Source organism: Drosophila suzukii, unplaced genomic scaffold (genome assembly GCF_043229965.1).
Source record: "Drosophila suzukii unplaced genomic scaffold, CBGP_Dsuzu_IsoJpt1.0 scf_9, whole genome shotgun sequence".
Lineage (NCBI taxonomy): Eukaryota > Metazoa > Arthropoda > Insecta > Diptera > Drosophilidae > Drosophila > Drosophila suzukii.
The window spans coordinates 1,916,945-1,931,861 of NW_027255941.1; the positions used below are offsets into that span (position 1 = coordinate 1,916,945).

General features: G+C 43.6%; 2 protein-coding genes across 2 annotated transcripts; both read right to left on the reverse strand.

Annotated features, from left to right (window-relative positions):
• Positions 1 to 4,820: 4,820 nt before the first annotated feature.
• LOC139355148 (uncharacterized) lies at positions 4,821 to 6,418 on the reverse strand. The gene is made up of 3 exons (XM_070999483.1): positions 6,369 to 6,418; positions 4,919 to 5,474; positions 4,821 to 4,856 (listed from the first exon to the last, which is right to left on the reverse strand). The coding sequence occupies exons 1-3, from the start codon at positions 6,416 to 6,418 to the stop codon at positions 4,821 to 4,823; spliced, it is 642 nt and encodes a 213-aa protein (XP_070855584.1).
• Positions 6,419 to 8,443: 2,025 nt separating this feature from the next.
• Positions 8,444 to 14,685, reverse strand: LOC139355149 (uncharacterized). Its single transcript, XM_070999484.1, has 10 exons — positions 14,200 to 14,685; positions 13,684 to 14,140; positions 12,810 to 13,617; positions 12,494 to 12,747; positions 11,549 to 12,355; positions 10,940 to 11,485; positions 10,099 to 10,351; positions 9,353 to 9,620; positions 9,140 to 9,283; positions 8,444 to 8,521 (listed from the first exon to the last, which is right to left on the reverse strand). Exons 1-10 carry the CDS (start codon positions 14,683 to 14,685, stop codon positions 8,444 to 8,446), a joined length of 4,101 nt encoding a protein of 1,366 aa, XP_070855585.1.
• Positions 14,686 to 14,917: the final 232 nt, after the last annotated feature.

The window sequence follows — 14,917 nt, forward strand, 5'->3', positions numbered from 1 at the left end:
GAAGGATGATGGTAGTTCCTGGTAGAGTTGGACATTTAAATCACAAAAAAAAATATTTTCTGGACACGATCTTTTTAAATTTTCCTAAGAACTTTTTTTTTAAATTACATCTCGAGTTGCGTTTTACCCATATAGGTTATATATGTTTTATTTTAGAGCTACAATCTAATTTTTTTAATTTTCCCATATAAGTTATAGGCTACATTGAGTATATTGTGAGCTACAAGAGTAGAGATGATTTCGTTCTTTTCAGATTTTCATTGTTAGGCCGGAAACCGCTTTTCGTCCGAAACTTGAATTTAAAACAATAAAAAAAACTTAATGATTAAATTAACAGTGTACACGGAACATATTGACGGATTACAACAAGCCTAAATGTACAAATACAACTACGCTCCATTATCGTCTTGCTTTTCGGCATATGATCATTTACTCACAGACTAATAAACAAAATTAACTGTAGAAAGTATGGAAAAAAAAATCGGTCACAAATTGCAAGCTAAATTACAACTATAACTCTAACTGTAGTCATATTGAAAATGTGTACTTTTTGTTTTGTTTTAATGAATTTTTATGGTGCATTGGAGAGTCCCAGTTGTTTTATATTGCTAACTATTTTAAAATGTTTGAACAATTTTTAACTTAGAAGTTGAATTGAACCCCAATTTCCCCTGTGGATCGGCTTAAGCTGTGGCAGCAAAAACATATAATCCGATGTCTTGTTATCAGGACCCAAGAAATATGTGGATCCTGAAGAATTAACGCGAATGGAGGTCGGGTCCTTTCGGAAGTACAGCCGAAGTAAGCACTAGGCCTAAATGACAAAACTTGCTTTCTGGTGCGCCTGTGTATGATATGGTTCATTAATTTAAATTTGCAATAAAAATGGAAATACATCCAACAATTATAAATATTTTATTTATTTGCTTTATTCACTTTTATTATACAATTGTAATAAGAATTTTCGCTGGCCTGTGGTCAGTGATTTGTGGCTTATATGAACTTAATTTAAGCGTGTACCTAGAAAAAGTGTTTTCTATGCTATCGTATTTCAGGCATGAGTTAAGAATATTCCAACATTTTGACCGATTGCTTATTGTGTTTTCTTCTAAATATTGCATTTGGTTCGATATACATAAACTAATTACTCAGTTGGCATGAAGGCATTTTTAACAATTTTATTGATGTTTTTTTTATTTTGTTGTTCACTTTTCGTGACTTATATTATTATTTTATTTGTTGTAATTTTTTTTTGTAATTATTTTATTTTATTGTAATAAATAAGTGCTACGCTAAAAAAGCTCAATGAACAACGAAAAAATAAAGAGCGACTAAGCTCCGTGAGCAGAAGAGACGGTTACTTCTGCAAAAAACGACCCAACTGAAGGTCAATAGTCAAAGAGCACGATCTTGCTTACCATGCCTACCTACTGCTAATCCTACTCCGACGGCGTGGAGTTATCAGTGCAAAACCCCCCACCATCAGTTTCGACCCCAGGCGCACAAACAACATGCAGCGGTAAAACTTCTGAAACAAAACTACGGCAACAAAACCAACAACAACGACAGCTACGGCTATTCTTTCGGAATCGATTGCGACCGCAGCTCTAAATACAACGGCAACAAAAACAACGACAACAAATCAAAACCAAAACCAAATTCAGCAAGCGTGCCCGGCCATACAGACCGGGTTAGATCGCAGCATCGATATCATGCGTAAGCTTAGCCCGCAGAACACCGCGGAAGGTAACAAGCCAAAAATAAACCGTATCCAAATAGACAATATATTACCCGGAAGATCCAACAGTTATAGACTTGCGCTTCTAGCAGAAAATGAACCAGAACAGGCTCAAGAGACCCAACCGAAACCTAAGACCCCTCCAATTTACATTAGGGAGAAAATCTCGAAACCCTGGTCAACAAAATTCTTGAGCTGACTGGGGATTGAAACATTCATGTTGTTCCGGTCACAAAAGAGGATATACATGAAACTAAGCTTCAAACCACATCTGAAGAACATTAACGAACTGTGTCCACATAACTGGAGGAAGCTAGGAAAAACTACTACACGTACCAACTAAAAAACAGGAAGGGCCTTCAAGAGGGTACTAAAAGGAATCGAGGACGTTATCGATGCTCTCAAAGAAAACGGGTTTTCTGCAATGAACGTCAGTAACATTATCAACAGGAAAAAAGAGCCGCAACCATTCTTCAGTGTCGAGCTGGAGCCAGAAGGCAGAGTCTTGAAGAAAAATGAAGTGCACCCCATTTATAACCTGAATTACTGGTGTTACAGCTGCTTGCAGTCCAAATAATCGATGGCAAATCTACGAATAACAATGTGGAACGCAATTGGCGTTTCACGGCACCAACTTGAAGAAACACAGTTCCTGAATAAAAATCATATTGACATTATGCTACTGGTAGAGAACCATCCTACAAGCAAATATAACTTCCAAATAAGAGGCTACACTTTCAACCGCACAGAACATCCAGATGGTACAGCCTACGGCGGAACCGGCATCTTAATCAGGGAACGCATAAAGCACCACTTTTACCAAAGGTTTGCCACTAATTACTTGCAGGCCAGGTCTATCGAAGTGCAGTCAGGAAATGAAACCCTCTCAATAGCCGCTGTCTACTGCCCGCCTTGCTTTACATTTTCTGAAGGATAATTCATGGACCTTTACAACTTACTTGGAAATCGCTTTAAAGCTGCATGGGACTACAATGCCAAACACACGCACTGGGGATCATGCCTTGTGACTCCCAAAGGAAGGCAATTATATAATTCAATTATAAAACCGAGCAACAAATTTGACCACGTTTCCCTTGGAAGCCCCACATACTGGCCAACAGCCCACAGGAAAGTTCCAGACTTAATAGACATTGCGGTAACAAAAAAAATATTCCACGCAATATAGTAAACGCCAAAGGACCTCTCATCTGACCATTCGCCAGAGCTTCTTCTGGATAAAATATAAAAACTATGAAAGTTCATACATTAAATTAACCCCGCAGTTCCACATCGAAGTGGACATCGACTGCTTTATTGATGCTTTTGAAGATGTACTCGTGGAGGCAGCCACAATCTCAATACCACAAGGAAGGCACGTGCAAGGCAACTTCTTTAAAACTAATCTGCAAATTGAACGGCGTGTCCTGGAAAAGAAGCGCCTGCGACGTGCCTGGCAAACCAACTGATCGCCATCATCTAAACAACGTCTTAAGGAAGTCACTCGCACACTAAGCCGAGCATATCCTCTGTGGAGGGTTCACCCAAATCTGAGCTCTCCAATCGAAGCAGTCACTCCGATAAGAAACTCTTCAGGGAGCTGGGTCCGCAGCGTCTAAGATAGAGCCGAATCTCTTGCTTCACATCTCTTGCTTCACATCAGCCGAACCCTGCCATTGGTTCATTTGTCCTACCAAAAATCGAATCTGAATCTATTTCCCTACCAACATTGTTTCGGCCAAAGGAGACCGTGAAAGTCATTGGGGAACTGAAACCGAAAAAGGCCCCGAGCGGTGACTTAATGTTAATTGAACTTCCAAACTCTGCTATTGAGGTTATTTGTAAGCTCTTCAATTGGATCATAAGTCTCGGCTACTATCCGAATAAATGGAAAATACCTGTTATCACAATGATACCGAAGCCCGGAAAAGATCGCACAATTCCGTCATTCTACAGACCAATAAGTTTATTATCGTGTCTGTCTAAGTTGTTCGAAAAATGCCTTCTTACTCGCAATGCCTTCTAGGAGCACACAATGTTATCCCTGCTTATCAATTTGGCTTCCATCAAAACCATGGAACAATCAAGAAGTTAACAGAATAACATCAGAAATACGCACAGCCTTTGAGCATCGGGAATACTGAAGCGCAATACTCCTCGATTTATCTTAAGCCTTCGATCGAGTATGGCTCGATTGCCTCGCGCGCAAAATCAAAACACACTTGCCTGATTACACTCACATGTTACTTGAGTCGTATGTATACAACAAAATCTTCGCAGTAAGGTGCAACACAACAACATCTGACGACTACATTATCGAATATAGAGTCCCGCAAGGAAGCGCACTAGGATATACTCCGTTCCTCCTATATACAGCGGATATCCCTACGAACGAGCAGCTAACAACATCTACGTTCTCTGACGACACTGCAATCCTAAGTCCCTCGAGGTGCCCAGGCCGAGAAACAACACAGCTAGCCAATCACCTCCTCGTAGAGGAGGTTATGTGAGTGGCGTATTAAAATAAATGAACAAAAATGTAAACACATAACGTTTACTCTCAACAGGCAAACATGCTATCATTGAATAGTACGCAGATTCCCCAAGTCAACAAAGTAACGTATCTCGACGTCCACTTTGACAAACGACTAACCTAGAGAAGACGCATCGAACGCAAGAAAGTAGATCTAAAACTAAAAGCCAGCAGCTTCGACTGGATCATTAACGCTCGTTCGCCCCTGCGTCTGCACTACAAGGCAACTCCACTCTTGAGCCCATCTGGACATATGGCTCCCAGCTATGGGGGAACGCTAGCAGCAGAAACATAGACATTATACAGCGCGCTCAATCGAATATCCTGCAAACTATCACTGAGGCACCATGGTAAATTCGCAACCAAAACCTCCACAGGGACCTCGGCATTCTTGCCGTAAAAAATGAAATAGACAAACAAAAAGCGTCCTACAATGAAAAACTCTCTGTGCACCCCAATAGTCTCGCAAGAGGCTTGACTTGGGTTTCCAGCAGATCCAGCCTACAAAGCAACGACCTCCCAACCAAGCAATGACTTTCGGGCCCTCTTACCTCAATACCATCGGCCCCTGCCACCACGCTGATGACCCTGCCGGTAATCCAACGCTGGGCTGGAGTGTTGTCCTCGTGGATGATTACCAAGGCTCCGACCTCCAGATTGGGCGATGTAGTTTGCCACTTGGTTTTGCGCTGAAGGCTGTAGACGTATTCCTTGGACCACGCCTGCCAGAACCGCTGTCTGAGCGTGGATAGCAGTTGCCACCTCTTTGAGTATCTCAAACCTGTGGTTGGTGCGTCTGGCTCTAGTCCTTGCGGCGGCGAACGAAGGGCCTGCCCGATTAGCAGGTGCCCTGGAGTGAGCGCATCCACCTCGTTGAGATCGGTGCTGGTTGGAGTTAGAGGCCGAGAATTGAGCACGGCCTCGGTGTCCGCCAGATAATCGGCTTCGGTTAGGGACGCGTCTGCGACTTGACGCACGAGAATTTCCTTCGATGACTTCACGGCCGCCTCCCACAAACCGCCGAAGTGCGGTGCTCGTGGTGGGATGAACCTCCACTCGATACCCTTCTCCACGACGAACAGTTGAAACTGCGACTGCTGATCCTCAAAGGCACTCTGAAGACTTCTCAGCTCGTCCCTGGCTCCCACGAAGTTCGTCGCGTTGTCGGAACGTACTCGATGCGGTACGCTACGTCTTGCGGTGAAGCTTTTAAAGGCCAAAAGAAAATAGTCAGTCGACAAATTTGTAACGAGTTCCAGATGAACTGCCTTGGAAGCAAAACAGACAAATACAGCAATATACATTTTAATGGGGGGCCGTCCTCGAATACGCAACGAGACATTGATAGAACCAAACAAATCAACGCAACAAATATGAAATGGCAGGCAGATTTCCCATAATTTCGTTCATCAGAACAGGCATATATCTAAAACAATGAATGCATGTTCAAACCACCCGAGTGCATTCTCTGCGAGCATTTATTAACCAGATTTCTTGTCGAAGAAGACCGATCATCGTTTTTGCATTTGCGTGACAATTTTTCAAATGCAAATTTCGGAGATACAAATCAACAATTTTGTTTTTACAAGGGAGTAATATCGGAAATTTATCATTTTCTTAAATAGGTGCATGCAAAAGTCTACCTCACACCCGAATTAACGAAAATCTTCTACCAGCTTCAGAAAACTTTTGTATGAAGGGCGTCATCATCTGCAAACTTGGTTGTAAAACATGTCCTTTTTCAATTTTCTTGTACCCTTCTACAAAGACATTTTTATGGATGATTTCCATCAGCTTAAAAAATGATAGTTGTAACTCTCTAGCAGTCAGACTTACTGATCTTTCTCGTGATTTAGCTAGGTTTAAAAATCTGTAAACCTATCCCAGAATTCTAATGAGTTTGGGAAAGGATGACATACGAGTAATAAATTCAAACGGAGTTGATAGCTCGACGGCTATACACACTTGGGCAGCTCTTTTTAACTCTGAGTTTTTTAATTCGGAAGGTATAAAAAAATGCGAGTTTTCTGGCCATGATGACTCATTTTCATACAGAAATTTCGGACCTTCGAACCAGATGGACTCAGTCAATTCACTTACATCGCAGCCACGGGACGCAATGTCTGCTGGATTAAACTGCGAAGGGACATGTCGCCAGGATATATATATTTTCTGATAGCTCTTGAATTCTGGCTACCCTGTTTGAAACAAAAACTGAAAGTGACGAAGGTTGAGACTTTATCCAAAGTAATGTTATTTTTGAGTCTGTCCAGAAATAAACACTGTCGATTTCACATTTGTCAAGAACTTGTTCGACGTAGGACCAAAGTTGTGCCAAAAGTGTGGGGTCGCATAATTCAAGCCTTGGTATGGTTTTCGTTTTTAGTGGAGCCACTCTCGATTTCGCTGCTAGCAATCGACAATGAGCCTGACCGTTTTCTATTGCTCGAATGTAATGCAACATCCGTAAGCTTGGCTGTAAGCATCTGCGAAACCGTGAACTTGAACGGCTGAGCACCCACTGGCAAACGTGCACCTAGGAATGGTGACTGCGTGAAGATTAAGTAGATTCTTCTTTACCCTTTCAAAACTCGTATGTAACGACATCGGAATGGATTTATTCTATTCCAGTTGAAGTTGCCAAAGGCTTTGAAGAAGAATTTTCGATGTAAGGCCAATGGGGCACAGTGGAATACAATTGTATATATTGTTGTCTAATTACCCTAAAAAAAATCCAACAGTTTGTTCTCCATAAACAGATATAATTTCTAGGTACGGATAGTATGAGGTAATCTTAAGTTTTAATAAGGGGTCTTAATATATATAAAATGTAGAGAAATTTCATTGTTGATTCCATAGATAAGTTTTTACTCTACAAAGGAAATATCTTCTATTGTTTGGTTCTAAATGTTGATCCTGTTTTTCCTCAGTGTGTTCACAGCTTAATTTAATTTTTTCTTTCTCTATTATTATTAAAATTATTATTATTTATTTATTTATATTTTTTTTCAGTACTTCTACAAAGGAATCGCGTTCGGCTTTAGGACTACTATTGTTCATATAAATCTCCAATTTAATCAGCTTTTAAGGGTGTGAAGAGAACATTTACTTTTGTCTGACCATTTTTATTAAACCTTGGATTCGAATGCCGAGTATAAATTAACCAGAAATATAAAATTTTGTATTAACTCACTTGGTGTATTCCCCATTACGAAAGATCGATCTCCCGAGCGGTGACTGTAAAAGAATAGCGACTCTGGTTCGCAAAGGGTTAAATAAATACAGAGCATTCATATGTTTTAGTCAACCACCAATTTTTTTTACTAATAATTCCTAAAACCGAACCCGTACATGATTATGTTTTTTTTTGTTTTTTTACGTTCGGTTCTACCTACGCCTATATTTTATGTTCCTATAATAATTTTGTCTTACTTAATAGTCTATTTTTATTCAATTTCCAACTTTTCTCTCAGTGCGTCATTCTGTGCATATTTGGTGACTCTGGCCGATCTAGCACTTATTTGGGGTGGGTTAAATGTTAAGGAAATTCTAACTTTGTGCGAATTTGTATGCCCTTACATTAATTATAAAAAAATCGAGTCAAGGAATTAAGCGTCGAAGCGCGGCTGTTCTCCATTCACTAGTGTATCGACGATGGGCAAACCTCGCTGCGGATTTACTTTCTGGCTCTCCCGAACCCCGTTGGAAAATTTTCAATGTGCACGTGATCGAACCCAAAAATTAGTGTTTTGGCCAATTTAAACACTGACGACCTGTCTGGAATCCTGAGGGACTACATTTTGCTCTATCGAGCTATGGCTGCTCTCGGTTGTTGCCTATTTAATGCCTGCTGCTCAGTTAACCGCCGAGGAAGAGCCGCTGAAGCGGTTACAAACGGAGCTGCTTTTCTGTCCGCTAAGATTAAATGAACGCTGTGGGGACTCCAGGCCTTAGATCGCGATGGGAAACTGCTGGTGCTTGGTTGACTATGGAGGGTGCTCCTGTGGACGCGGTGGGCGGCCGCGTGACTCCAAACACGGCTGCCAGGGGGTGCTCCCGTGGACGCGGTGGGCGGCCGCGTAGCTTCAAACACGGCTGCCAGGGGGTGCTCCCGTGGACGCGGTGGGCGGCCGCGTGGCTTCAAACACGGCTGCCAAGGGGTGCTCCCGTGGACACTACGGGGATCCGTCGATCTTCCGGCGACTTTTCAGGGCGCTTCCCTCGATGCCCGTGCTGCCCAGCACTTGCGGCAGCTGCGGGTGAACGATGTGGCTCGCTAGTCCACTAGGATTGGAGAAAATCTGCGAGACGAACGCCGTCAGAAACCCGCTTAAGCTCGGTTATCATTTTCCAGCTTACCTAGGCAACCGCCAACATGCATAAATATTCAACTCGATTTTTAGAACACCTATTTGTATGGTTTTTCGGACTTAGTGTGCCACAATCGAATTATACGCGTGTGATCGCTTTGAATACTATGAAAGAAAAGAACGTGTCCGGAATTCGGATGTGGGTCTGTAAAGTTGGCCGCGGTGCGAAAGCCGAGCTTTGTATTGCGACTCTGTTACAGCTGATTTATGCCAGCTGATCTAATGCAACTGCAGCTGTGGTCCACTGATTTGGTAACGCAAAGCTAAAAGCATATGTACCTATGTATTTATAGAGCCTACTTTAAGGCTGACTATTTGCATACGTACTCGCACAAACGCTTCAGGCGCTGTTACAAGGCTTACAGAGTAGTTGCTGAATAGATAAGCGACAGCTTTAGTGGTATAAGAAAGAAGGCGACAAAGATAAGCAGAGAGCGCTGCAGGTGCCGTCGTACACCTATGCGCGCATGACTAGGCGCTGGCGATCTGCTCAAAACATACTACCCCCGTTGGAAGTGGTAAGGTTCCAACAATCTCGGAATCGATGGGCAGAACGGCTAGTTTGGCGACGGCTCTCTTGATCAGACCCGTTGCTGTACGGTCCATAGCTACTTGGATGACTCCGCCCCCACCGGGTATGACTTCCTGGATGCACCCAGGCTACCATTTCAAGGGTGGAACGTTGTCCTCCTTCAGCAAAACTATGCTTCCGACCTTGATGTTAGACGTTTCGACGCGCCACTTGCTCCTCTCTTGAAGTAGGGACAAATACTCGCTGCTCCACCTTTTCCAGAAATGTTGCTGCATCTGGGTAACCCGCTGCCATCTGCTGAGGCGGCCTTCGCGAAGATGAGTAATGTCAGGTTCAGGAAACTTAGTGTAGCTGGAACCCTTCAGGAAATGCGCCGGTGTTAGCACCTCAAGGGTTTCATCATGTTGTGACGATTCGCACCCGATCGTCAAAGTTGAGCAGAAGTCTACTCTGGGGGTCTTTCACACACTTTGTAATAAAAACTCAGAAATATGTTGAACTTCACTAGCTATATTCATTTGTATACTTTCAATCTTTGACTTATTGCTAACTTTGATTTACAAATTAGGAAATATAAAAGCTCGGTTATAAACGCGACCAGCTTCTCCTTATGTCTTCTTCGTAGTGTGGTGCTGCTAACATTAGCAGCAGAAATCTAACATTCGCTGTTAAAACTGCTGTTGTCCACTGCTTCTCAGAGTCGCCAGAAAACAGCTGTCCAGCTTCTCCTAATCGACAGAAACACCCGTTCATGCCGCCCCCAATACTGGACCCAGTATTCAAAGCCTTAGACCATGCTTAACTCTGAAAAGGTTGAAGTGTGTTATGGAGTGAATGCGGGTATATTCAAAGGTGCATGGGTTGTGTACTTGGGCTAGACTCTTCAGTAAATCTTGGCAAGGGCAAACGACAAATCTTTGACACAGACCTCTTGTAAATACCCGTTGAGGTCTTAATTGTAGCTACTCGAACGAGCCCATCGGCCCCAGGAGGTAAGTCGATGATTCGCCCTAATTTCCAGTCAGAAGGACCAGTTCGATCATCCTTGATGATGATCATGTCGTTACGCTGAAGATTGTCAGTTTCGTGGCGCCACTTGGGGCGCGCCTGTAGATGAGATAGCCAATCTGCACTCCATTTTCTCCAAAAGAGGCGAAACATCCTTTGACCATTCAGGAACTCTGTGTTTAATGAAGAATCCTTAAGACTAGGCTCAGGGAGTGACATAATCGAACCCCCGATTAAAAAATGTGCAGGGGTGAGAGCTTGCAAATCATCTAAGTCAGACGTTAAGGGGCATAATGGCCGAGAGTTCAAGCACGCTTCTATCTGGACAAGAATGGTAGACAGCTGCTCGTACGTCATTCGAATCCCATTAAACGATCGATAAAGATGGGTTTTAACAGCTTTTACGTTGGATTCCCAGAGTCCTCCAAAATTTGGACTATGTGGAGGATTGAAATGCCATTGAATGTTTCGACGAGTAAGTTCAGGAACTACTGTCTCTTCAATTCCTTTATAGAATTCATTGGTCCACAGCTTTAGAGACTTGTCGGATGAGATCAAGTTGGTTCCACAGTCGCTGTATATATGTTGACAAAAACCCCTATGTCCGATAAAGCGCTGCAGCGCCCACAGAAAATGCTGTGCCGACATTCCCGTGACTGCTTCCAAATGAATCGCTTTGCTCGCTAAGCAAATGAAAACTGCAATGTATGCTTTATAGCAAGTGTGACCTCTGAATCTGGATGACTTTATCTCAATCGCACCAGTGTAATCAACTCCAGTTGCTTCGAACGCCCGTTTGGGCGGATTGACACGGTGCGCTGGTAAATCTCCCATCAGTTGGCTTGATGGTGACGGCCGGTGTTTGAAACAGGTTACGCACTGTCGCAGAATCCTTTTTACTGCCTGTTTACCGTTGACGATCCAGAAAACTTGATGAATTGTAGATAAAGTTAGTTGCACACCGCCATGTAAGGTGTTGTGATGAGCGTTCCTTATAACCAAAATCGTCAGGTGGTGGGCCTTTGGAAGGATTATTGGTGTGCGTTGAGACATGGAGAGCTGCAAAGCATTCTTAAGTGCTCTCATGAGCCCCTCATCGTCGAGAAACGGTGATAGCTGGCTGAGTTTGTTGTGTTTGGATAGAAATTTGTTGGATCGTAGTCTTGATAATTCTTCCGAATAGACTTCTTGTTGAACCATCCGCACCAGTGCGAACAAAGCCTGTTGAAATTCAGATACCTGAATAGGGCCGGTGAGTCTATCCGCTTTTTTGTGACGAGTATTATAAATGAATCGTTTGACGTAGGCTGTAACGAATAAGAGGTTATTATAGGAGGAATATGATTCGATAAATGGTTGCACTTCTATACAAATGTGGGCTCCGATGTGCTTTAAGGATTGCTCTCCTGAAATAAGTTCTGATTTTGGGGACTGAACTGGATTGACTGGCCAACGCTCCTCTGAAAGATGCAGCCAATGTGGTCCGTTCCACCAAAGTGTGTGGTGTTTCAGCTGGGAAGGGGTGAGTCCGCGTGTGGCACAATTTGCTGGGTTTTCTTGCGTAAGAACATGTCTCCACTGTGATGGCGAGCTTGCCTCCAGGATTGCTCCAATTCTATTCGACACAAATGTCTTCCAACGCCTAAGGTCACCGCTGATCCAATACAGTACTATCATTGCATCCGACCAGTAGTGTACTGATATGGTGTGATGTGATGCTTGACGTTGATTGACAATCCAGTCGGCTAATTGTGTACACAGCAGGGCTCCGGATAACTCAACTCTCGGAATTGTTAGCGGTTTAACAGGTGTGACTCGACTGCGGGCGGCTAATAAGTTAACCTGCACGGAACCATCCATACAACTAGCTCGAAGATAAGCACATGCTGCATACGCCATGGATGATCCGTCACAAAACATGTGTAGTTGCAACGTCGAGACATGCCTTAAATCGAAGCCTAACCACAGAGGGATGTGGATCTCTTCAATGTCGGGGAGCTCTTTAATGAGCTGTCGCCACCGCTCGGCGAGTTGATCTGGCAATGGGTCGTCCCAATCTAATGATGCGGGGGGCTCATCCTTGCGCTCGATACGAAAACTCCAAACTTCCTTCAACAGGATTTTCGCAGCGATGATCACTGGTGCCAGATATCCCAACGGATCGAATAAGCGTGCTACTGTGGATAGTATAGAACGTTTGGTGAATATAGGATTGAGAGAAAACTTAAGATTAAAACCAAAACCATCTTTGTTTGGATGTCAATATAACCCTAAAGTTTTAATGGAGTCCTTATTGTCTATCTCAAAAATGCTACTGTTAGAGAGATCTGTAGTTGGGATGCTTTCTAAGATATCTGGATGGTTGGATGCCCACTTCTTGAGCTCCATGCCTGCTGATTGCAGAGCTGCGATGACATCATTGCGAATTTTTAGAGCTCCGTCGATGGTCTCGTGTCCTGTTTGAACATCGTCCACATAGATTTCTTTTTTAAGGACATGCTCGGCCAGAGGATAGCGTTTGCGCTCGTCGGACGCAATCTGAAGGGTGCCGAGGCAGTGCCAAACGTTACTGTAGTCAAAAAATATTCCTTGATGAGTCCCTTTTCATCGCGCCAGAAAATTCGCTAATACTGGGCATCTTCTTCATGCATATCTATGCAGCGATACATTTTCGTTATATCGGCCACGAAGACATACCGATGGAGACGCCAGTTGAGTATAACTCCTCCAAGATCGTTTTGTAGGGCGGGACCCGTGCATAAAATATCATTCAAAGACCTCCCGTTAGACGTTTTGCATGAATCGTCGTATACGACGCGCATCTTTGTAGTTAAACTGTCGTCTTTGATCACCGCATGATGTGGAACGGTGCACGCAGAGATTGAGAGTTGCCTTTGAGCGTTGATCCTAGTGTGTTCTTCCTCACTACCTTTTACCTCTTTTATCTGCTTTAGATCAAAGTACTCTTGAATAGTGCTGGCATACTGTTGACTGAAATCTGGCCGATGATTAAGTTTCCTTTCCAGAGCGTGGAAACGGTTTAATGCGATTTGCCTTGACCGGCCGATCACCTGTGTGGGGTCAAACAACGTTTTTAAAGGCAAACGAACTAGATATTTCCCATTCGGCTGACGGATATGAGTTTGTTGAAAATGGTCTTCACACCATTTTTCCTCTGCGTTGAGTTGTCGTGTTGTGGAGACCTGATCCAATTCGAAAAACCTCTGTACCATGTTGTTTAGGTTTGCCAAATTACAACGAATGGAGATTGATGTCGTCTGGGCTGCTTCAGCTGGTCCAAAAACTATCCAGCCCAGTTGTGTGTTTTGTGCAATTGGTTCTGCAACCGTCTCTTTGCGTATGTCCGGAAGCATTAATTGCGGGATAATGTCGACACCGATAAGTAGGTCAATGCGACCCGACTTGATGAAATTAGGATCTGCAAATGATAACCCTTGGAGATGTTTACAGGACTTAATGTTTACATTTTGTTTTGGTAAATGACCTGTTAGTGACCGAAGGTTGAAGGCTGAGGATACGTAGGCATTAAAATCCGATCCTGAGCATGAGATTATGGTGAAGTCGGTGCTGTGCCTGCACTGATTATGCGACGTATTACCAATTCCCGTGATCTCAGCTCGAACAGGATGCCGTTTGAGTCTAAGCGCTTGAACGATGTTTTCCGTGATGAGGGTGCCTTCCGAGCCATGGTCGATGAGAGCTCGAACTAAAGCTGACTGCCCGGTGGAGTTATTAACGATCCGAACCAGTGCAGTAGAGTTGCGCTGAAGAGTTGCGTTGATGGTGCATTTTGTATTGCGTCTGCGCTCCGACCAGAGTCTGAAGTATGCTGTCGGGATACTCCAGGAGTCAATAAAGGACTTTGTTGAGCATTCGGGAAATGTAACAAAGTGTGGTGCCGTTGACCACATTGCGAGCAGTTTCGGTTGCTGCTGCATTGACTGAGAGAATGGGAAGCACTAAGGCAGTTGATGCATGCCTTCGAGCGGTCGACTATAACCTTTCGCGCGAAACAATCCTTGGCAAGGAAGTCCGGGCACCGTCTTAGAACGTGATTCTGTTGGCAGAGCGAGCACCTGATGGATCCAGACTCAAGAGTACTGTGGAAACTGTGTCCCCTAACAGTGGAGTTTTCCGATGGTCTGGTTGTCTGGCGATGGTTGGTCGATTGTATAGATGATTTAACTGGAACGGCTGGTTTCCTACTCTCGATTAGGTCGATGCTGACCAATCGATTGTGAAGAAACACCTTCAGCTTTGTGAAGGTGGGGATTTCCACGTTGTTGCCCAGGGAATGTTCCCAGGCCTGTGTTGTGCTGATAGGCAGCTTTGTGAGTAAGTGATGTACCAACCAATGATCACAGGAATCAATGGCAATGTGTAGTCGTCGGAATTCACTAATACATACATTTGCCAAGTTTAACAAATTCCTAATGTCCACCGCGATCTCCTTGGACAGTGGCTCGATTCCGTACAGTGCATTCATATTGTACATGAACTGCAGTCAAGGGTTGTTGTATCGTTTTACCACAAGGTTCCATGCCACTGAATAGTTGGTTTCTGTTAATGCCATATGGTTTATATCCTGGTCTCGTCCGTGCGGTAGTGCTTGCTTCAAGAAATGAAATTTTTGAATGTTTGAAAGAGATTGATTTTCATGTATTAGCTGCGTAAAGCTGTCATAAAAAGATGGCCAATCCGCAAAATTTCCTGAAAAG